Source organism: Catharus ustulatus, chromosome 1 (genome assembly GCF_009819885.2).
Source record: "Catharus ustulatus isolate bCatUst1 chromosome 1, bCatUst1.pri.v2, whole genome shotgun sequence".
Lineage (NCBI taxonomy): Eukaryota > Metazoa > Chordata > Aves > Passeriformes > Turdidae > Catharus > Catharus ustulatus.
This window is the reverse complement of record NC_046221.1, coordinates 142706240-142730722: the sequence shown is the minus strand read 5'-3', so window position 1 is coordinate 142730722 and position 24483 is coordinate 142706240. Positions and strand designations below refer to the sequence as shown.

General features: G+C 39.1%; 1 protein-coding gene across 2 annotated transcripts in view; it reads left to right on the top strand.

Annotated features, from left to right (window-relative positions):
- The first annotated feature begins 20672 nt into the window (after positions 1 to 20672).
- LOC117009128 (angiopoietin-1) overlaps positions 20673 to 24483 on the top strand; it is a 153443-nt gene continuing 149632 nt past the window's right edge. For both annotated transcript variants that reach the window (XM_033083349.1, XM_042779424.1), the window contains exon 1: positions 20673 to 21003. In XM_033083349.1, the coding sequence (XP_032939240.1) occupies positions 20710 to 21003 (294 nt within the window). In that variant the 5' untranslated portion in view covers positions 20673 to 20709. The remainder of the gene's footprint in view (positions 21004 to 24483) is intronic.

Sequence of the window (24483 nt, the reverse complement as noted above, 5' to 3'; positions counted from 1 at the left end):
TCTTGAGGCCCTGGCAGAAAAGGCACAGGGTCCTTATTGCTGCTATAATCATAGAATGGCCAGAAGATCATAATAATGTGTCACAAGTAAATGTTTTCAGTGAGACATTAGACTGAGGTCTGGTATATTTCTAAACTATATGTCAGGCCTTGAAAGTTTTCAATTAATCGACTTCAGGTTTAGTAAAGCGAAAATCTCCATGGTTAGGGGTTATCACAAATGTACCCAGGCTCTGTAACTCAGAAGAGCAATACTCACACTGAGCACTTACATGTAGACCTCAAAGAGCTTTTAATCACTGGATGCTTAACCAATTTGCAGCAGATATCTTAGCTAACAATTATAGCCTCCCTTAAACTCCAAAGTATTTGAGGGCAGACTGTAACTCTCTAAAACAATTCAGTCACTCAAAATTTTACAGAAGTATCCCTTTAAGGAAGACTTTCAAACTGCTACATATCAGTCTTTAAAAACAATTCACATATCAATTTATGTATTTATTTTAATATATGTAACTAATCTTGTAAGCATTTAGCACTTATTTTGCTATTTAAAAATGTAACACACATACATGATGTATAACGTTATTTGAAAATCTATTTATTATAACTTTCGTGTTCCCTAAAATAATGTATTGGTAGTTGCATAGGAAATTCCATTTTTAATATAATTATTTGAGATAATGCTATAGGTCATTGTTACTATATATTAAGATGTCATTGTAACTGCTCCTGTTAGCAATGAAAAGCCAGATACGTCTTCCTTGACTTTGCATACAATATACCTATAACAATTTAAACAAATTAAAATACAAAAATTAATTGCTCTTTATATGAAAAAAAAATATTTCTGCCCTCAGTGAATCAAATATTAGTTCTGGAATTCCAACACCAGGAATATCCTTCTTTTACCAAGAACCTTAATAAAGATAGAAAACAAGAGAAATCTGAACTGTTGGCTTCTAATGGAACTGCAAACAGGAAAAAACAGCATTTGCAGAGTGTTCCAAAATGAAGCAATTGCATGCTGTAAACTGGATGCTAGCTCATTCAGGGTGCATAGCCTGTAGGTGTTACCAGGCAAACTGAAATCACAAGCATAGGCTATGCAAAGACACAGAGATGCCAACAGAAATGTAAAGCCAAAGCATTTATACCTATACCTCCATAGTACATATGTATGTAACTATATATATAAAACACCATTATATATCATACCCTATTTTATTTAGATACATGTTTGCTTATGTCTATATGTTTTTGAATATATTTATGTTTGCATAAATGACAGATACAGACACATATACATATATAAAAATATATATATACACACACATATATATATATCACACACACACAGACACACACAGATATATATATATATATATATACATATATATAACCAGACTGTGTACTAGTTACTTCTCAGACCAAATGTGTTTGAAAGTATGTAATTAGAAAAGACAGCTTTGATGTTTCGTTTTGTAGCTTTAAAAAACTACATATGGTACTTGCCTCCCTTCCTTTAAATAAAGAAATTTGTGTGATGATCCAGGTGATCAGTTCTACCTCCCTAATAGAGAAACCAAGATATAAAGCAACTATAGCCACACACAAATAATCAAAACTTTTTCTTTAGTAATTCAATAATCCATTTTACAAAATACCCCTGACTCCCCTGACTTTAACATGAGGGAGAAAATGAAAGTAGAATTATCACTGACTTCTTTTTGTTTTGTTTAAGTAGTTTCTCAGGGCTACTTTCTATATTAATGGAGTTTTTTCACAGAAGTCTATTTGTCTGTGGTCCTCTGCCAGTGCTGCATGCAAACAATGTGTTAGAAAAACATGAAAATTGGAAGTTTACAATTTAAATATTTAAACACTGTATATCATCCTTCCTTCTTTTTTAGAAAACCTAGTTTTATAGAGAACTTAGGTACTCAAAATTCTGTTTTCCTATAAATATATTTCAGATAACACTATTAAAGAATCCACTTTTTAAGTATGTTTGTATGTCAAACAATATATAATGTAGTCTGGCATTCATAAAAGTATAAATAGGAAGACTTAACATGTAGTGAAAGTAGTAAATATTTATATTTGTGATTTTCAAGACTTACATATAATGATAAGAAGATACATTTTTAAAACCACTTAGTAATTTCTTTTGGTGTGACAGCTGTGTCTTACACACACAATGACCATGAGGGAATCCATTCTTGCATTGTCATATACAATAGATCTATTAGACATACCTTAAACATGGTAATATTGAGGATTCAAGACATCTTATAAAAATTAGGTGGAATTGAATAAAAATTTATAAATAATTCCTTATCTCCTTTGCACTTTTTCTTTCTCTATTTCATACTTATTGTTTGGCGCTTTTTAATATCTTCCATTATTTCTTGAACTTCTAAAAAGTAGATTTGTTCATGTTTGTCACTTCTGGGGGACTGTGCTATTTTAGACTGCAAGAAATAAACACACATTTAAATTATGATTATCTTCTATTTCTGCTTTTTAAACTCTCTATATGCTGACTGTATCACTAAAGTTGAGTAAATACCCTGGGGTGGCCTTACCTTGAATCCTGTGCAGTTTTGGGCACCACAATATAAGAAAGATATCAAACTATTAGGGAGCATCCAAAGGAAGGCTACAAAGAAGATGAAGGGCTGTGAGGGGAAGCTCTGTGAGGAGGAGCTGAGGTCACTTGTTCTGGTCAGCCTGGAGGAGACTGGGGGAGTCCTCACTGCAGATACAACTTCCTCATGAGGGAAGGGGAGGGGCAGGTACAGGACTTGAGGAAATGGCAGGATGCTCAGCATATTCTATGATTCTATGACAAATGCACAGAACTAAGTCAGAAGAGCTGTAGCCTACACTGTAGAAGTAGAGCTTCATTCTTTCTTATGAGCCCTTCATACAAGCAAATTTTTCTTTACTTTCTCTTCTAAATTACTGTGAAAGATCTGAAATCACTTATCATGCAAGTGGATCTTGCATGTGGTTCCCCACACTATTAAGGAACAACAGTTTTGGTATTTAGTATGCTTTGCATAGCAAATCCTACTGGCATTGATGCCTGGAAAGGCTGACCTGGAACAGAGACTAGACAGAGCAAAAGGAATAAAATAGGTATTTATTGAAAGGATACACCTTGGGCACTGCAAGAGCCTGGCTGGGATACACCCAAATCAAATCCATGAGTTGATGAGTTTGATCCATGAGTTTTTACATTTTTATAAGTTTTGGTTCATCCACACGTTGGGGTCAATTATCCAACCACAGCCCCAGGCTATGAAGCATCAGTCCCCTTGGGCTTGCCCCCTTTCCCTCGCTGTTTGTGATTTTGGGGACCGGCTGTCCTTGGTTCTCTAGCTAGAAAGGAACTGTTTTGTCTAACTACCCTGTGAAGAGAACTTACTAACACCTAATATGAAGTTTCAGTTACACACCAAGCAGCAGAGATTCTGATAAATATAGAAGCTAAAACTCAAGGCATCAGCATAGACTGATTCATACCCTTACCCTTCAGACACACACTTCCTCTCTCACTCATATTTGTGAAGCTTTTGGTGGTGCAAATTTACATTGGCACCCTGCACCATTGCTTACTCGAGCATTTCAGTTAGTATTAAAGCTGTCAGGTCAAAAATACCTAAATATAATTTATCCTGTTTCTGCTTTTGCTGTCAGTGACTAATTTTGTTTCATTTCGCACCTGATAGAAAATATAAACCATTGTAGTAAAAAGATTTTTGAATCTTTATGCAAGTTACAAGAATAAAGAAGCCATAGTAGAATCCTGTGCAAATGTTCATGAATGCTGCCATTGTACAACTGTGAGGACACTAAGAGTTCTCTGCTGTTGCTCAACTGCTTTCAGCCAGTCTGAAGCAATCTGTCCGACTGGGCCAGTTCTTGTTCTCGGAGATCCCACACCCTGTGTGCCTCCACTGGTGACCTGTGTGGGCGTGAGCTGCCACAGAACTGGAGCTGGAGACCTTTCTTTAGGAAGGAGGGGACTGCATGTGCGTGTCACACACCACACACAGCAGTATGGACTCTGAGTTTTGAGCGCTCTGAAATGCTAATGTCGCTGCGCGGCGTTTAAGATTACACATAGGTCAGCGTTGTGTGCAAAGGGGAGAATGACATTTCTCCAAGGACAGATAATATTATTTATAACAGATTTCTTGCACTTTTCAGTGATGGTATCAATTGTTTACAGCTGACTGAAACAAGTAGAATTAGTCTGATAAGGGTCTGAGGCTTGGTTCCAAGCCCAGATCCTTTTACCAAGGCTGTAGCAGAGTGTGTTGTAAGATTGTATAGTCAGAGATTTACCAAAAAAGTAGCACAAATATTTTTAGGCAAAATCCTAGTTCCATGGAAAAATTTTCATTAACTCTAATGACTTCAAGATTTCCCCCCTGCTGTGAAGCTGATTTATCATTTGTACAGCGCATTTTTAACACAAATGACTTTGCTAATGCCAGAAATATGACATTGCCTGCACTGAGAGGCTTGTTGGGGTTTGTTTTTGTTTTTGTTTTTGTTTTCTCCTTCATTTATGAAGAATATGCCTGTTAAGACAGTCTCTAATAATAAAATCACATTCTGGTATAATGATTAATTCGAACTTTTAGAAAATTTTCTCCTTTGAATATTTAGGGAGCAATAGTTGAAATACTTTGGATAATGAAGTATGCGGTACTGTCAAAATAATTGAAGTGGGAAACTTCACTTTTACAAAATTTCACAGAATCACAGAATGTGTTAAAAAGAAAGGACTTTAAAGATGTTCTAGTTCCAACCTCTCTTCCATGGTCAATAACACCTTCCACTAGACCAGGCTGCTCAAAGCCCCATCCAGCCTTGAACAATTTCAGGGTTGTGGCATCTACAGCTTCTCTGGGCATCTTGTTCCAACATAATCACCATCAGTAGCATCTCTTAGTTGGCAATTACATGTAGAAAACTTCAATGAGCTGCAAGCCAACATGTAGGTTTCAGTGGAAACCTGAATATAAATCTCCATTCCTTTTTTAAACTTTGTTTAGAAAATGAGAGAAAATTAGGGAAAAGAAAGGAATAATTTCCTATGAACTCTGCAAGTAATTAAAAGGATACATTTTTACTAGTGACCTTTGCAGCTAGTCAGAAACTGGCCTCGTGTACCCTAGGTACGCGTGCTCCATTTACTGAAGGAAGGGTTTAGCACAGGATGGAACTTTGCCTCCTTGCCCGAGCCAAGACTGGCCAGTGCCCAGGCTCTCCCTCTTCTGCCGTGGCAGCCGCGTTGGCGGATGCGGATAGCCGGACTGCACAGAATCTGCGGGCTCTGCGGAGCCTCCCAAAGCTCTGTCAGCAAGCCCACAGTACCCAGAGCAGGGTTTGCCTCAGCGCCGAGGAATATTTTTCCCTGGCTGCCGCTGCCGTGTCCGGCGCCCTCGCACGGCCCCGTCCTTTCGCTGCGGCAGTGCCGGGCACGGCCGGCAGGGGGGGCCCGCGCTCCGCGCTCCGCGCCGGGACTGGCGGGGCTGGGAAAGCGATCCGGGAGCGCAGGGCAGGTACAGAGCCGGGACTGGGAAAGGGATCCGGGAGCGCAGGGCAGGTACAGAGCCGGGACTGGGAAAGGGATCCGGGAGCGCAGGGCAGGTACAGAGCCGGGACTGGGAAAGGGATCCGGGAGCGCAGGGCAGGTACAGAGCCGGGACTGGGAAAGGGATCCGGGAGCGCAGGGCAGGTACAGAGCCGGGACTGGGAAAGGGATCCGGGGGCGCAGGGCAGGTACAGAACAGGGACTGGGAAAGGGATCCGGGAGCGCAGGGCAGGTACAGAGCCGGGACTGGGAAAGGGATCCGGGAGCGCAGGGCAGGTACAGAGGTGTGCACAGGTTACGGCCAGCGCAGGTAACCAGCATCAGCGCTGGTTATGGCCTCAGCACGGGTAACGGCCCGAGCACAGGTACCAGCCCCAGCACAGGTCACAGCCCCGGCACAGGTAACAGCCTGATCAGCAGCTAACCAGCCTCAGCAGAGCTAACAGCCTTAGCACAGGTAACAGCATTAGCACAGGTAACCAGCCTTGGCAGCAGCTAACCAGCCTCAGCAGAGCTGACCAGCTTCAGGAGCTGCTCACACCATGGGAATCGCTTCGTTGCTGTCCTTCTAACAGTCTAAATAAACCAACTAACACCCCCACCTTCTTGGATCAGGGTACAACAGGAATTTCAAACAGGGTGTAACAGGAATTTCAAACATCTACTTCAGGACTCATGGGGAGTGGCTGAGGGAGCTGGGGGTATTTAGTCTGGAGAAAAGCAGATTTAAAGGGGATGTTATTGGTCTCTGCAACTACCTGAACAGAGGTTGTAGAGAGGTGGGGGTCAGTTTCTTCTCCCAGGTAACAAGAAATAGGATGAGAGGAAATGGTTTCATGTTGCACCAGTGGAAGTTCAGATTGGATGCTAGGTAAACTTTCTTCACTGAGAGTACTGTCAAGCACTGGAACAGGCTGCCATGGGAGAGTGGCTGTACACATCCCTGGATGTGTACAAAAGATGTGTGGACAGGGCGCTCATGGACATGGTTTAGTGGTGGAATTGACACTGCAGGGATAACTTTGCATCCCTAGAGGTTTTTTCCAACCTAAACGATTCTATGATTCAAATATACAGCAAAAACATACCAGTGACAGTGCTGTAGAGATCAAACTAACTTCTGGCAATCTAGACTTTGCTTTGCTGCAGTGACTGGGACTTCATTTGGTTTGAAACATGTTCCAAAAGCCTGCATAGATAAGTGCATGGGAACTGAAATTAATGTTTTTTGAAGTAGCCTCTCCTACAAGGATGGACATTTTAAAGGGGATTTAATTTCAAGATTGATTTTTTTTCCCAAGATAATTATATATATGCCTCCACTTCATCATTTAAATCTTACATGAACATGAAAGATATTGTATGAGTATCTCGCCCAGTTTTGTATCTGCTTAAATGCAGCTTATCTACCTTACTCTTTTTTTAACTACTTAATGACTTTTTTCACTAGTAGTAGAATCTGTGTAAGAGGTCCCATCATGGGTGATCTTTGTCGTTTTCTTTGGTAGTAGCACAGCAAAATAACTCTTATTAAATCAGAGCAGTGCCTAAATATATAGCAGAAGCATAAAGCTGAAGAGATTAAAAAATGGACTGCAGCTGTTATTGGATTTCTCTTTTTTGTTTGGATTCTAATAATGATTTTCCCATGATAATCAGTTTAGCTCAAAATTTCTATGTTTATAGCTTAGAAAAGAGTTAAGGTAGACTCTTGTATGACAAAGCACATGTGTTTTTTTTCTAGGTCAAACTGCCCACAAGCGTCATAGTCTCACTTCAGTTTCCTTTTACCCTTTTGAAAAAAAGTGGCAGTGATTTAACATTAATGAGAGCTACTTTTCTATAAGATTCATCTGCATAATAGAGATGCTGACCTCCAATTTCATCTAACACTTCTATTTTCACTCATCTGAGGAAATATTTATGTATATAAAAATATATTGATTATAACAGAACCTATCACAAAATCACAGCCTAAGTTATATTGCCTTTCTCTTACTTGCTTTTTTCTTCTTTCTTAAGGAGAAAGAACATCATGAGAGTGTTGTTTAGACTGGAGAATTGTAATACTTGTCTCCTGCCTTTGTGACATATAAGTAGCTTTAATGCATAACAAACAAATAAAAAATGCCCCAAATCAACAAACAAAAATCCACAACCCAATAAAAAAAATTAAAAAAAGGTCCTTGCATGTATTTATGTTGCTTAAATGCTTTGTATGGAAATGTGCCTTCCATCTGGAATTAGAAACTTGTAAGACACTTTCCATCTAAACACAAGCAACCAGTTTCTTTCCCTGGAAAGATGGTCTTTTTCTTTGGAGCTCCTTTACACTTGAAGACGTTTATCACCCATGAACTTTAGTAGATCAATTAGGTATCTTGGGCAATGTTCACAAAACACATTAGTCAAATGGACCAAGATCTTGAACTTGTCATGAAATTTTGTCAGTATGCAGAGGAAGATCCAATAATTTTCAGCAGGCTGTGTTGCCAAAGCATTCTAAACCACTTACTACAGTCAGCTCCAAACTTGCTGCTCAAGCACCTTGCATCACTGTGGTTTGACTGAAAAGTGATACAGAGCAGATCAATAGCTGTCTGGATACCATATGGTTGTCTTCCTGCAAATTATGTGGATCACAGTCTGAACTGAGTCTTTTACATCTTGTCAATAAAGAAGAATGTACTTGGCAGATGAAATTTTCCCATCAGTACTGATCTGCCTACTGAGTTCAAATATTCTTTGTTTTGTCTAATCCCTGATGCAACAGTGAAGCCATTTCTCATCTTTGCATGATATTCTCAGCTAAATGTTTTAATCATGTACTAATTGAAAAATAAAAATAATGATAAAAAGTATTAGAGGAAGAGTTTCTTTTTCTGTTAAGGGTCTATAAGCAAATATTCCTGTGCTTCTTCAGGTTTTAGATTCCCCCTTTCTTCTGAGGTCCTGCACTTTTAGGAATTATATACTTCACAGGATCTAATTCTGGTAAATGCTAGGGCAGAAAGATACACTGAGAAAGGCTGAAGAAATTTAAACTTTGAAAGTTTTGCAGAAAACATAGAGAATGGGATAATCTTGTTTCCTTCACATTTTATTAATTGAGGCATTGCCTTGCTTTGAAGTATTTAACATCACTTCTGCTCTGAGTTACATCTGCTTATGTTCCCTTTCAAGTCTCCAGGACCTTTCTTATGCTGTTGAAAATAGAAAATCTCACCTGTCACAGCTAGGATGAAAACGGAAAGCACAAAAAACTTTCAAAATATAATTGTTGATAGTGCCTGCTACAGTGATATGGGTTTTGTTTCTCTCATGAACAGCACAGGGTAGAAATAGTGCTAACTCCTAGTGCTTATAGCTTACACATTGACAGACCCCACCAGAACATAAATGGTATGTGTAATTTATTACAAGAAAAATAGTATGATGGCAACATAGTAATGACATTACAACTTCCTCAGCATTCCTCAGTTCCTATAGACCTTCCTGTCTGCTTCTGCTGTACTAGACAAAGCCTGACAGCCTCCATGCCTCCAGAGGGGTGCCCAGAGAGTGCCTTCAGATGCACAGCCTTGCTTTGCATGTCCAACTACTTTAAAATGTATTTTAGGGAGGGTGAGTTTATACTTGCTTATTGCCAATGGCAGCATTCAGAGAGAAGGTTCCATATTTATAAAAAGAAATTATTTAAAAATACCAAATGAGCAATAGAGAACTTGCAGAAGCAGATAGATTAAGGGTGGAGTAGGCAGAGCCACATCAGATGTCACTGCACTGTGCACTTCATCCCTTATTAGGGGTCCCAGCCACTTATATACTGTCAAGTAGGGTAAGGAATGAAGGGAACCTGAGTTCATGGCACTTCAGACTTGGATGTGTGTGCAGCTAGAGCAGATGTAAAATCTGTGTACAGGCTATTTCTTTTATACACTTCAGAATCTAAAGAGCAAGATTGTATCATGCAAAAAAACTCCAAAGAGCCTGGCTGGATTAGACTTAGTTTACACCTTCAAAGCTGTACTTAGAATTTTGCTGGTTAAATTTGTCCTCATTTAGCCACTTATTTTAAAATAAAGATTTTCTATATAAAAAATATCATTGGCCAGATGGTACTTTTTATAAAGTACAAATTACTGAAATGACTGAATACATGACATTATATAAACACCTGATTTTTTTTACCTTTTATATAAGGGATGTAAGGTACTTTACCAACAGTTATACTTGGATACAGACTTATCTACTCTCCTGCCTACTGTGTTTCTTCTTTGCCTCCTGCTCTGTTGTGCCAGCGTTACAGCTCAAATTAATTTAGTGCCACAAACCTGGCTCTTGCTCTGGGACCCACATGGTCATGCATGGCTGATAAAAGTTCAGTGAGCATCTGCTGAGCACAGTCTCCAAACAGGAGAGGGATGGTCATCCTTTTAGAAGAATAAATGTGAATTTCTGCAAGTCATGTCCCACCCAGTCTTCATAATTTCAGCAAAATCATTTTTGCCTGATCCAAAGGATGGGGTTTAATTATTTCACAAGAAATATGCAGAGAAAGTTGCAGTTAGAAAACTCCACATTCTGAGTAAGAAGGTTACATCAAGGATGCTAAAGATAGAATAGTAGTTTTGACATTTTTTGTCTTCTAAGAATTATACATCTCAATGGCAAACCAGGGGAGAAAAGCCTGAACTACCAAGAGTGAACCCCTTCCAGGTCATAAGCCCAGCACTCCCTAAGAGCCAAGGTTAATATTTATCTATGCCCTGTGGCAGTAATTTGGAAGGTGTTGATCTTGGGGATTAATTATTGCTTTAAACAGGCAGTTAACAGTTTAAACAACATTTTTATTGGCATACAGTAGTTAAATGTCTAGTAGTGTGCTGATGGGTTTATGATGAGCAAAGTGAATTAAGAGTTCATCTTTGAGTTACATCCTATTGGAGGCACTGGGTCATTTGACACCCTGGGTTAATGTGTATGAGCTGTACAGTAAGTGCTGTACACAGAGAAAAAAAATGTTCATTTTTAAATATTGTACTTCAAAGTATTTAGTATTCTATTAATATAATATAAGCTACAATGAAGCTTTCATGCTACTGGTGCTCCAATGACCTGTGCCTAGGCACACTGTGTCCTGAGGACACAGTCCAGGCTCTGGTGCTCATTTTTCAGAGCTGGTTTTCCAAGGGATAGAAGCAGAAATATTGCTGGAGTGTCACAGGTGTGACACTGTGTTCACAGAAGTGGCTGAAGAACTGGCTGCAAATCTCATTACACTTATAAACGTTTGGATTCAATACAGTTGCTACAGCATTTATATGACAACTGGCATTAGAGGAAACTAAAGATATTTTTAATTCCATTAGCTCCATTTTTATGGTTATAGTGATAGGGCATTTTGAGATATTCTGTGTCAGGTAGAAACATGGGACCTATATGCTTGCCAGATGCTACAGGTGCCAATCTCGAAACTGGGATCTGCCTGCTTTCTGCAGGGAACCACACTTCTACAGCATCCTGTGGAGTGAGTTTTACACCCAACATTAGGCACATTGGGCCAGAGCAGGCTGTACGAAAGGGCTAGAGAGAATCTCTGAAGGGAAGCTAGCACTCCTTCCCTGCGACTGCTGTGTGACATGGGGACATCTGCACCACGGGGATGGTTAGAGATATGCAGTGCCTCAGTACTAGGAATACCCTAGTCCCCAGGACATGGATTCATGTCTCTCTTTTCCAACTCTGTTCAAAAATACTGTCTCTGACTTCTATTAATGACTTGAGTCTAGCAGGCCAATTAATCAGAGCCAATTTTTGATAAATGTTTCTCCCACATAAAATTATGACAGCTTGCTGTCTAAGTATAGGGTGAGAGCATCCTATATTTCATCCAAGACATGTGACACGTGGATGCAGTGAGGCTATTTAGCGCAGTGCAGCTGGCGTGCCTTGCTGGTGCGATTCCACAGAAAGCTGCTCACAAACCATAGCTAGCCTCTTGCCTCACTGCTATTTATTTGTGTTGTCTGGCCTCTTGTTTCCTAATTAAAAATGACATGTTCAGTTGGGAAGAAGCTGATTGGTCTCTTGAAATCATTTTGACCAGATGATTGCAGCTTCTAATTAGTTAATGATGAATTTTGGTATTATGGGGATGCTGCCAGAATGCTGCACAGAAAGCCAAGTCTCTGCCTCGTATACACATATGGAATGTGAAACCAGAAGCAAAAATAAATAATAGGTGTGGGGAGAAAAGTACACTATAAAATATGAGAGATATTTTATTTATAAATCACCTTCTTAAATAAGAAATGCTTGCAATTCCTAACTCCAGACTGTCTCTCTGTGCCTCTCCCTTTCCATGGCTGCACTGCTGTTTATTTACCTCCTATACCTCAGATTCCTGATGGTTTATTCCTGCCTTGTTCTCTGCTATATCTGTCACCCAGTTCCTAACTCTTAGCTGTTGGGAATGAGTGAATAAATAGACTGTAAGGAAGCTGCCATGGTCTTAGGGACTGCAAGGACCTAGATACATGGAAGTCCAATACAGCAGTCTTGTTATCAAAGTATTCCATCAGGATTTGACTTAATTCCTGAAAATGCATGTAGTAATACACATATATAATCTACTGGTCCTGTAGGAGAAAGAACTCAACATTCTGACTCTCAGAGAAAACAATAAGATTTTAAGGATTTATTTTTTCTCAAAATCGGAGCTTGTCAGACCTGTGATAGGTTGACATAGTCATGGTGAGCTTATATTTCCTATAGCTTCATGAAATGCAACTTCATGTTGTCTTTCACCAGATTTTAGAAGAACGTTGTCAATGTGTTTGGGTTGGTTCCATTTACTGCATTTAAAGTGTTTCCTCTCAGCTGGAAATTCTGTAGCTTCCAAGCTAGGTTGCGTATGCTATAAATCTTGCTATTGTCCGTGTCAAAAGCATCTATATTGTTCATGTTCTGCTCTCTGCTTCCTTTCATGCTATTTACCCTCTCCAGAATAAGTACCAGCGAGGTGATCCTGAATGCTGGAAAACTCGGCTGCTTGCACTGGGTAATATCATTGCTATTGGCCTCTCCTTCTCCTGTTTGAGTCAAATTCTGGCCAAAAAGTTAAGCTAAGTTGGATGAATGCTGAAAGAACACATGGAGTTGAATATTGCCATTCATGAAAAATAAAACGTGGGTGAGAATCCAAAAAGCTGCAAAATTGAGATTGCTCACTTTTGGGACTCAATTTCCCATTTATAATGAAATACGTTTTGGAAGCATCATTGCATGTGTCACATTCTTATTTTAAATAGACATCTAAAACAACTGTTTTAAAGTTGAACTCAAACAAGAATAGCAATCCAAGCTCTTAAACCTGTTTTCCCAGTTTACAGCTAAATGGAAAGATAGGTATTTCACCAACAAAATTAACTGTTAGTTTATTGAAGGATGAGATTCATCCTTCTTTTGACTGAATGCAGAAGATGTGTTATGATTGTTCTAGGAAAGTGATAATGCCAGACTTTTCAGAGAAACTTGTAAAATGAACACTTGGTACATTCTCTGCAGCTTTTTTGTCTTTGCCTCTTGGTGTATAGACTACATTTCTTCCAGGCCATTTTTTTCTAGTCCGTTGATTTGCAGGCCTTTTTCAAAAAGTATGTAGAAGTTAATCAGAGCTACACAAAATCTCAAGAGAAAAAGTTGAAGTTCATAACTTCTACCACAGCATTATAGCCAATAAAATTCATTTCCTGTGGATTATTTTATCTAAGTCTATTGGAGATAAAAATGTTAGGAAAATTAGTCTTAATTAGAAAAACCTATCTATGTGTCAAGTAGTAGGTCTATATTCCTTCTACATGTACTTTAGCCAAATAGTTAAATTCTTGCTGAACATAAATACTGAGAACTGACCTGGATTTACGTTCTTTTCTATGTGAAGGAGAATGTTTTGCATTTTAATTTTAAACATGTCACAGAACAGCAAAGTCTGACTTTTGCAGTTGGTGTCTCAGGATCTCATTAAAGTTGATAGGGAGTCTGGCTGATGTGTCTCAACCAGCAGAAGAAATCAGAATATGAACTCATGTTCTGCTATGAATATACAAACCCAAAAGGACCAGAGTCTGATTCCCACCTCTCTCCATATCAGGCAGTAGAAGGAATTATATCTGGGGCTCACCTCCAAATGCTCTAACCATTCTTGCCAGTGGCATCATTTCCCTCTTTGCTGCAGTTGCTAAGTTGAAAGATCTGAGCTATAGAGAGGCTTGTGAAGAAAAGACTTTCTGGTAGGACAGAAAGATTGAGCTCACAGGAGCATCCTGCCCAGGAAGGGTGGTAGTTCTTCTATTTCTTCCATGGAAAATGTAAAAGATTTTGCAACCAGTATTTTGTCCTGTGTCTCTAAAAATTATATATCTAGTTCTCCTCAGGAACAAGTCTTTTTCAGCACCCAAATCAGAATATTGGTTTCCATTGGGATAGAAGGCTTTAATCTTAAGAACTTGAGTTAAGACTCCAAAGGAATTTCACGACTATAAGCCACACCTGATTATAAGCCGCACTTCCGGGTGTCAGCAACTTTTCGTTCTTTGTCCATATATAAGCCGCACCTGATTATAAGCCGCATGTTACAATACAGAGTGTGATAAAAGGTATCTATTCTATCACCATCTGTTGAGGGTGAGGGCACTGATCCTTATCTCAACGGCAGATATTCTGCTAATGGGCCATCCATTGAAATCAGGCAGGGCAGTGTTCTTTATCTTTTCACAACCCATCCTTCCTCCAGGGAGTCATTTTCTGCTAATGGTCATTGAGTCCCACTGGGTGACTGATAAAATTACTTCATCCCATTGGAAGTTGCTCCAGCCAGGGGGAAGAGCCCAATATTTCTTATCAAGATAAAAACAGAGGTTTTGGGACACTAAGGTAGCCCCTTTCTCCACTGGACTCCAGAGGAAAACCGGATTTCTCATCACCACTGGACCTCCGGAGGGAAACTGCACCTTGTACAGGAGCACTGCTCCAACTGAATCACATCTGTCACTGCAGGAGGATGCAGCCACCATTGAATGGGACTGCTACCGACACCCTGCCTGACGGGGTGTCAGGTTGTACTCTGACTTTGTCAGGGTTTGGAGTTTGTTTCTTTGTAGTACTGTATTTCTATTTTAATTTCCCTAGAAAAGAACTGTTATTCCTAATTCCCATATCTTTGCCTGAAAGCCCCTTGATTTCAAAATTCTAATAATTTGGAAGGAGGGGATTTACATTCTCTATTTCAAAGAGAAGCTTCTGCCTTTCTTAGCAGATACCTGTCCTCCAAACAACAACTTTTTGTTCCTTGTCCATATATAAGCCGCACCTGATTATAAGCCGCACTTCAGGTTCAGACCAAAATTTTAGTCAAAATGGTGCGGTTTATAATTGTGAAATTACTGTAATTTGCTAGTCTGTAGAGCCTGAAGAAACCTCAGTGTTGCTTTTTTTTTGTTTGTTTGTTTTTAAATGTTCAGCTTTTACCAGTATTTGGAATAATCTTTTTCATATAACAAGACTAGGGGACAGCAATTATTCCTTTCATAGGCAAATCACACTATTGTGGTTCCTGCTTTGTGACCTCAGGAACAGATGTACATGTAGAACTGCACTTGAGGCTACAATGTTAAATTAAGTCAGGAACTGAAGGTAATGCACCAATGGATTGCTGTTTGTTCCCTGTATTCTCCCTGGTGAGCATTAAGACATAGAGATAATTCACAGAATAAGTAAATCATTCAACCAAACAACACTACTGATAAATAATTTCCACCAAACTGCACTTTCAATTAATTTGCAACAGAAGGCACATTCACATGATAGCGCTGAAATGCCTGAAGGCATACAAAATATCGTTCTTTTAAAACCAGGCAGTTTTTTGGTTTTGTCTAGGCTTTACAGAGGAAGATCACTGCTGGTCTTTTCATGAGGCATTTTGATTAGGGCATGCATTTTTATCCTTTTGAAATAGAAACATCATACCCACTGTCTTCCATTACTATGCATTCTCCTCTTTGATAGTGTTGGGGATTGGCCTTTGAAAATAACTCAAGTATCCAGAAATATTTAAAATAAGGAACAAAACTTAGCCTAAACAGATAACAAGAGGATGTTTGTAATACTCCCTCCTTCCCCAGGGAATGAGAGAAAATTTTACAGAAGTAATCGATATACTATGTCTCTACATGCATAAGCTCAGATTGCTTTTGAATATAAGAACAACTTGATTTTCCCACATCATGAAAACAAGTTTTTAGGAAACATCTACCTCTCTCAGCTGCCATCATATTGGAAAGAATCCAGTAAAGTTGTGTGAAACAAAATTCAGACTGGTTGTACAGCATAAACCATAGCTCAGATGTTTCTGTAAACCACCATCTTTTAAAAACTGCTTTTTGTCACTCTGTTAATGCTCACAGCTGTTTACTTGTTCTCAGGTGTGAAATCAAGTTCTGGGCTGGGCTGCAGTGTGACTGAGCACCCATCACTGTGTTCCTTTGAAGGAAGAATCTGGCAAGCAGCATTATGTGGGATCATGCCTTAAGTGTGCACATGTGAGTAGGAAAACAAAAGTCCTGAGGAGAAATTTATCTATGATGTCTTGTTTGCTCCCTGGAGAACAAGGAAAGAAAGCATACAGGCAGTGTATGCTATGAATCGCCACGGAACTGGAGAAGCACTAGCACATTACCAGTTAGGGTTATGAGACTTAAAACCCCATTTTATTTGCTAGAATTTATATATGTAAATGAGGTTCTTTGGAGTGTGCTACACTAAGCATAAATATTCTGTGCTCTACTACTGGTTTATTGAGAGAGGAAATCTTGCTCATTATAGCTATACTCAGAAGCCACTCTGCCTCATTTCCCATACACACCAAGGAAGCTGAGTTGGAGCAATTCCAGGTACTGTGTGTGACATGATGCAACCTCATTGCAATTCATCTGCAGCAATAAGACATATTGCAGCAGAAATGTAAAGAAAGAGAAATAAGATTTGATTTCCCAGAATTTATAATTGAACTCTGAGTATGCATTTGTATTGGTAAAAGCCACTAAATTGCATGAATTCTAGATATGTAGGAACTAATATCATGTGAATGTAACCTTTATCTGGATGTTGAATTCCCATTTATTTTGTCTTGTAGGATTGATTACATAGTGAGCTACAGTGTTTTGCATAGCTATTAAATAAACGATGGATTTGAGACTTTGCACGGTCTGGGAAGGAAGCCTCTGGATCCATCCCTTCCCTGTTACACAGAAGGAAAAGTTCAAGGAATATGAAACTAATCATTGTGATGGAGGAAGTGGTCTTAGGAAAATAAAGAACCTTTTAAACACATCCCTACTTAGTTTCTGGTTGAGCAACTGTGCAATTCTGGGCAAATCATTTAGATTTTATCTGTAGGATATAATGTAAGATCCTGCACAAATACCCACACTGACTTTGACTGAACTGTGAGAACTGTTTTTTCCCTCATCTCACTGAAATTTTCAGTTCTTGCAAAGCTGGGACATGCCACACAGATCACATGGAATAATAAACTGTATATTTATCAAATCAGGTATAAGACATCAAACCACTGAAACTCTTGAGCAAGATGTTTTGTTTGGCTGGTTGGCTGGTTTGCTTTTGAAAGAAAAAGAAAACACTTTAATAGGAATAGGGAATTTTAGAAAACAAAAACTCTTCTTATTTCTGAATCTGTTGTCCTTCGATAAAATGAAATTCCTTATAAAATTGCAAAGTGGAATTAAATGGAATAATCTGTAGATCTGGAAAAAAGATTTTTTCAGTATTGGTTGTGTATGCAGGGAACCATGAGTATGTCAGGGTGGGGTGTAAACTGAACCTGGCCTGGTTGGTTCAATGTGTTTATCAACACAACTTTGCTGTGTGTTTGGGGAAACAGGAAGCTGACCCTGCTGGTCCCTGTGTTACAGGACTGGGAGCGTCTGTGATTCTAGTTAGGGACCCTGGTGATTAGCTCCGACTCTGGGGTCAGCCAGAGTAGCCCTAAGGCTTGTTGAGTTTCTATGTAGCCAACAGAGCTGCTGCCATTTCAAGAAGCGCTTGAAAATATTGAAGTGCATCCCATCACAATTCATGAATCCCTTTCTGTGCCTCCCAGCAGTCTAGAAAGGCTGTGAGGAGTGATAGAATGGTTCCTGGACTTCCAGCAGACTCCTGCCATCCCTTCCTTGCCCCTGTGTGAGACCCCCGTGTTTGGACACAGAGGCACTCAGAGGAACTACTCCCACAGCTCAGATGGGGACAGTGCAGGAGTGGGGTGGGTGATCCCTTCAGTGAGGAAGCCTTAGTGCAGAGAGCTGGTAGGAGATGCTCTGGCTGCTGCATGGCTCAGCCACATCTCCCCGCTGTGACACCTGATAATTGCACATTGCCCCTGATCCATCCATTTGGGGCCAGGGCTGGGGGGTCTGAGAGGCAGGTGCTGTGGTGGGGAGCTAAGCTGGAGACAAACAAGCAAATGTCAAAGATGCCTGGTAACTCTGCATGGCTCTTGAAGGTCCTGATGGCTGTTATCCCTGTGGAAGAAGGGGACAGAAGGGGAAGGAGGAGCCACCTCAAGCCAGCAGAAAGGAGCCATGTAACAGCAACAAAGTGAACCAGCTCTTCTGTGAAATCCTCATCTGAAAAACATCAATTGTAAATTTTCAATCTCACTTTTCCATATTTGCATGTGAATAAATCTGATGTTTAAATACTCTGCAGAAAATGAATGAGGCATTTGTCTAAATGTGTGTTCATATTTGAAAATATCAACTAAAAATCTAGGAAGCCTTTGTACACCCACCTTTGCTGTCCCTCTTTCAGCTGCTCTGAGGCCCTTTCATAAAGTACTCTTTTTTACTTACAAGAAAAGCATGCATTGTTGCCATGTTTGTGCTCTGGTATTTTTGCTTTGCCTCAGAGGGAATAGCTGTTTTTTTGCTGACCCTTCAGCTCAGTGTCTGATCCTACACTTTTCTTCCCTTTTCATCTCTGATCTTAGATGAGCAACTATCTTAGAAATACATTTCACAATAATTGCAAGGACAGTAATAAACCACAGCAGCATTAGTTCAGGTGGTGGTGGAGAGTTATGGGAAACCCTGTATGTGAGGAAGAAAATAAACTGTTGGTTTTCAGAAGCAGAAAAAGCAAGTGCTAAGTTGGACTGAACAGTTCAGAGGTGGAATGGTATTCTGATTTTGCTCAAAGCAACAGTAGCACTGATGCTTAGCTTTTTGCTTTGCATTATTCCCCTTTTTTTTCTTTCTCTCTATTTATTGGATATATTAAAATTTTAGAGCAACATATGAATTTATCTTTTTTTTTTTCTATTTTATTGTGGAGAATATTAGTTATTGGTTTAAATGCAGTGGTTTCTTTCCAGATGCAAGATGTTTTGCAGTTTAAGTAGGAAAAGCTTGCACAGGAACAGATCAGGTGCCTGGCTAAATATTCCAGGCAGTTCTTTTAGAACGACATTGCAGTTGTGATACAGGTCATAATTACATGAGCACTGAAGTGGTTTGCACTCAGTATTTGTGAAAGTAGGTGTCCTTGATGGTTTTTTTGGGTTTTTTTAGTGATGCACTATTGCTATTTACAAGACAACTTCTGTGGGAAATACTGTGCAAAGTGCTCCACATTAGTTTTGGCAGATATTTATTTAGCAATAACAAATAATAATGCAGGAACTCAGATCCAAATTCTTCTGAATTTCATTAATATTCCAGTCCTGTTTATAATCTGTGCATTTTTTATTTCTCTCTAGCAAATATCAAAGGCATTATTTAAGATAGTAATGTCCTGGGCTGACTTTATGATGCCTGTTACCCCAATAGTGTATTCTGATGTCCCAGGCCAGTGAATCCACACAGTCCAAAAACCACAGATTTTGGACAGTTTAAGCATTTACCACAGTCTTATTCTGAGGAGGTTGCCCCAGAGGAAGTTTCCACATATAACAAGGAGTGCCTGTATAGCCCATACAGACTTGCAAATTGGTGTTATGGATGTGATAATTATGCAGTGGTACAGAAGATAATCTGGAATAGTTCAGTCACCATCTTTCACTGGTTTTTAATTAGTTATCTTAGTTTAGATACCAAACACAGAAAATTATTATCCTTCTGAACTACCTTTCGTGACTACTATTTGGCAACTCTAGTTTCAATATGTGATGTAAAACAGCTCTCTAAAAACTGTTAAAGAAACAAAACCATCTTAGAAAATTAGATAAACCTAGTTAGGGTTAAACAGAACTTTTTTAAACTGTAAGTGTCATTTGCCCGACCTAGAATTCTTTAATGGATACAGAGCAGAGCAGAACTGAAAGTATTTTCAATTTCAGTGCTTTGTATATTTACAGAGGGATTACAACAAACTTCTACACTTTATCTACATTTTAATAGGTCAGTGCGAACATATGAAGTGTATTAAGGTGGACTGACTTCCTCATTAAAGCGACGTGAACGCGCCCGAAGCCCCCAGCAGTTGTGTGCAGCAGGGGCTGGGCAGACGTGCATGATCGAGGTCATGCATCCAGCCAGTTTGTAAGATGATCCCTCTGTGCTGAGCCATCAGCCATCCTTAGCATAGGGGCGCACTCATACACGCATTCCTGTCAAGTCATCTTGTGAAAGGCTGCTTGCTTCCAGCTTGGCTTGAAAGTGCAACCTTAATAAAACTCACTGAAGCCTGAGAGAAAATAGCAGTTCTGCAGCAGATAGTGTAGGGGAAAGAGACTGGGATATGCATATGCAGCTGACTAAAGCAGGCTACATGCTGGACTGTAACAGAGAGGAAACAATAAATCTTAGCTACTATGCAATAAATATTCCCAATTTTAACTAAGGAAGCTATCCTCACAGTGAAATTAAAAAAAAAAAAAAAAGAACAGTTTATCCAGACTTGATTGTTAAAGTGTGCTGCTCTGCTCCTTTTCCCAAAGACTTTAAGGGAAATTAAGAACAAATTTAAACAAAGAGGAAGAAAAAGTTTTTTCTTAAAGCAGGAAAGGAAAGCAATAATAACATGTCAGTTTTCTTTTCCTTTGCTTTCCTGGCAGTGGTTCTTGCTCTTGTAGGCTGTAACCAGCGTCGGGGTCCGGAAGGCAGTGGGAGAAGATTTAACCGGGTTCAGCACGGGCAGTGCACCTACACTTTCATCCTGCCAGAACAGGATGGGAACTGTCGTGAAAGCACGACAGACCAGTACAACACAAATGCTCTTCAGAGAGATGCTCCTCACGTGGAACAGGATTTCTCTTCCCAGAAGCTGCAACATCTGGAGCATGTGATGGAAAATTACACTCAGTGGCTGCAAAAAGTAAGTGTTTCTTTTTTTGTTGCTCGCTAAATGATTTTTTGGGGGATGTTTATGCTGTTCAAAGTTTTCATTAGTTTCTGTGGGAACAGAGGTAATAAGGACTGATACAGTTCTTGGCTGTGTAGGAGAAAAATGTTTTAACCAGAGTGCACCCTTCCTAGTGACATTGCTTTTGGGAACTGAACTTTATTCACTTTACTGAAAGATGTGACTACTTAAGTCTTTTTTTCAAGAAACTGTATGCTTGCGAGTCGGAGAACACAAAAATCCTCCAGAGACTCCACTGACAGAACTTACTAAGTTCTTATAAGCTCTACTTATCGTTCACAGATTCAGCTCAGATGTCATGCAGGATACCTGCTACTGTGACAGCAAAAGGGAGCATTAAAAAATCAGCATTTAAGGGTGCTGGGTTAAGAATATCATTGTTCCTCCATAAACAGATCCTGTAATACTATTCTACCCAGATGATTGCTGGAAAGAAACAGAAAAATATACCGGCATTCTTACTTCTAAAACTTCACAGTAAACATTTTTAACCATGTTGAATACACTGGTCTTGAAACAGCCTGCTTCAATTTGTGTTCATATATGTGCATTCTTTCCTAGAAAGGGGAAAATGGGTTTCAAGGTGTTGTAGTAACTTAATAGAAGTAATTATTTTTATGAAGTTTGGGTCTGAAAGGCTTAAATATATGAATAATTTCACTCATATGAGCAGTCCCAGTCACCTTAGCATGATCACTCATGTGTGCACAATTACATACCTTGCACAGATGTTGTCCATACCTTGATAAAGAAAATCCTTTGGAGTAGGTGACCAGTTAAAATAAATGAACAGTCTGTGTATAGCTATTTGTGATATTCCCATTCACACTCTGCCATTTTGATCTGACAAAACTTAGAAAATTACACAACTGAGTGACGCAACCAGTCATGTAATCTAGTACAAGAAAACTGATGTATGTACCCATTTGAGAGATACACAATTTAACTCCAACACAAGTTCATACTAAGAATGAACATCCATAAAACTCTCATGAAGACTCTACTAGCTGGACTGGAACTGCATATCAGCATAGTTGCTGCTAACTCATTTACAAGTTTTATTTCATCCAGACAGTATAAAAGACATAAATATATTAAAAAGCATATACAGCCCTCCCACTCCCCTAACTCTAGTAGAATTTTAGGGTTTCCTGATTTTTTATAAATTATTTGTTCTCTTACATATATGGCCATAGCAAGAGAGAAAAGAAAATGTAACCAAGGATTTAATTTTTAGACTACTTCCCTCATTTTTTAATGTCTTGATCTGCCTTGGGGAATATAAGGCTGGAAATAAGAGGATGTTTTATATAGAGGAAAATAAATTATTTTACTGTGCCTTGGCAGGCTGAGACAAGCACTGAAAAGAGGAAAGTTGTTTTCTTTTTTTATACACATATGATTTTACTTGAGGAAATTGCCTGCTGAATCATGCTTCTAGGACTCAACTTATTCTGTGTTTGTCCACTAGAGACTGAACTAAGATCACTGTTTCACTGAACATGAGGAAATATGAGTCTCTGGAGTGTGAGTGTCTAGGGTTAGTCCTCTCACACTTTGGAGGGAAGTGATTAAACAGGTAGGAAGCCCAGTGAAAGGGGTTTATATTAGGGCTGTTTTCTTCTGCAATGATTGTAAAACTGTCTGAGGGCAGAACTATTCCCCTCCTCCTTTTCCTCCCAGTCCCCAATACCCTGCTCCCAGGGGTTAGCATAAAACTGGGATTATGCATGTATCCCCATGTGTCAGTTTTCCTTGGAATGAAAGGACCTGTTTCTCTGTGTGAAGGACCATGTCTGACTCTGAACAAATGAGGCTGATGCAGCTCCTTTATAACATCTCTGAATACTGAATTTGCTTTGTTGCTGTTGCTACCACAAGGCATCTCAGCCATAACTCATTTCCTTTCAAAACATGTACAATGCTCAAGTGTCATGAATATATTACATAGGTATCTCACATCTCATTTTATAGTCTGCATTTGTTTTTCCCTCTAAACTTTCACTAGACAGCATTTTACAATGCACCTGCTGTGAATGAACTGCAGAAAAATTGACAGTTGCAGGTCTTTTACTGGAAGAGAATACTTATAATCAAAAATGTTTAAGGATTTTTGAAATAGTCTGACTTACATAAAGGAGTTATTTATTACTTCAGGTAATATATATAACTTTCAATAAAAATTTACATAGCCTATGTTTGGCAAAGGGAATTATTTTTTCAGCACAAATGCTCCCCTATCAGATTTTTAGAAGGAAAACAAGTACTTTTCTGTAAAAAAGTAATTTTTTTTTCTTAATGCAAAATTGCTTCTTTGATGACCTACAGGCTTGATTGTAGATAAAATGCCCTTGCTTGGGGAACCAATTATAGGCAATTAAGGCCCAGCTTTGTCCATTATAATTTGCATATCTATAATCAGTGTAACTGGGGTTGGTTGACAAACCAGGGACATGGCAAAATGCTCTGCACAGAAACTATGCGGAAGAAGATGACTTGGTAAACATTTTTAGAGATTTTCCTAGAACTGTTTATTTTAATACCGGATAACTTTCCCCATTGTTTAAGCTGGGTTTTCATTTCTGCAATATGTTTATACTGATAGTTCAAAACAAACAGTTCATCACATTTTCTTTCTTGCAGTAACTGCCTGGCTCACGTGACACTGTTTGGTATTTAGTTGCAGTGTCTAAGGATTGCCAAAGAGGAGTTAGATGAAATGTTATCATCATGTCTTGCTTAGGAAGTTGCTGCTGGCTTGCTGAATCACAGTATTGATGGACACAGTGTACATTCAGGATAGCTCTATAGATGAGTGTTCCATATACTCTTCCTCACATCTAAATGATAGTAATAATTGTTATAACAATAATAAGTGAGTTTTTAATGATGTACTCTTTCTTTTCTTCTTGCCTTTTGTTTAAACAGAGTACCGTAAAAGTTTAAAAATATTCTTTAATGATAGTAAACTATTAGAAGTTAGCACATACAAATATTACAAGAAGGTAGATACACTTAAACAGAAAAAGAGCAGCTTCAACTCACTTCCTCTCCCTTCAAAGTGCCTGTGCTGTTATTTACCAGCTACAGCTGAGGAAGTATGAAATAATGGTCTTTATTCAGTTATTAAAGAAAGAAATTATGACCAGTTTTTCTGGGATATCTGTAACCATTTGGTAGTCTAAAGTTTATCCTTAGAATAATTGTACTAGATTATTTTTTGTGGCATCTTTTGTGGTCTTTGTTGACTTCCTTATTTTGCAACAGTAGCAACACAAGTGCTCACCTAGGTTTTAAACAGGTAAGGGATCTAGGTTTTGAGGGGGCCAGTCATTGTGTAGAAACAAATGACTTTTGGAAAGACCAGCATCTGTCAATGTGCTGTGGCTCTGCTGAAAGTTTGCCCATTTTTGCTGTCTTTACCATCAGGGC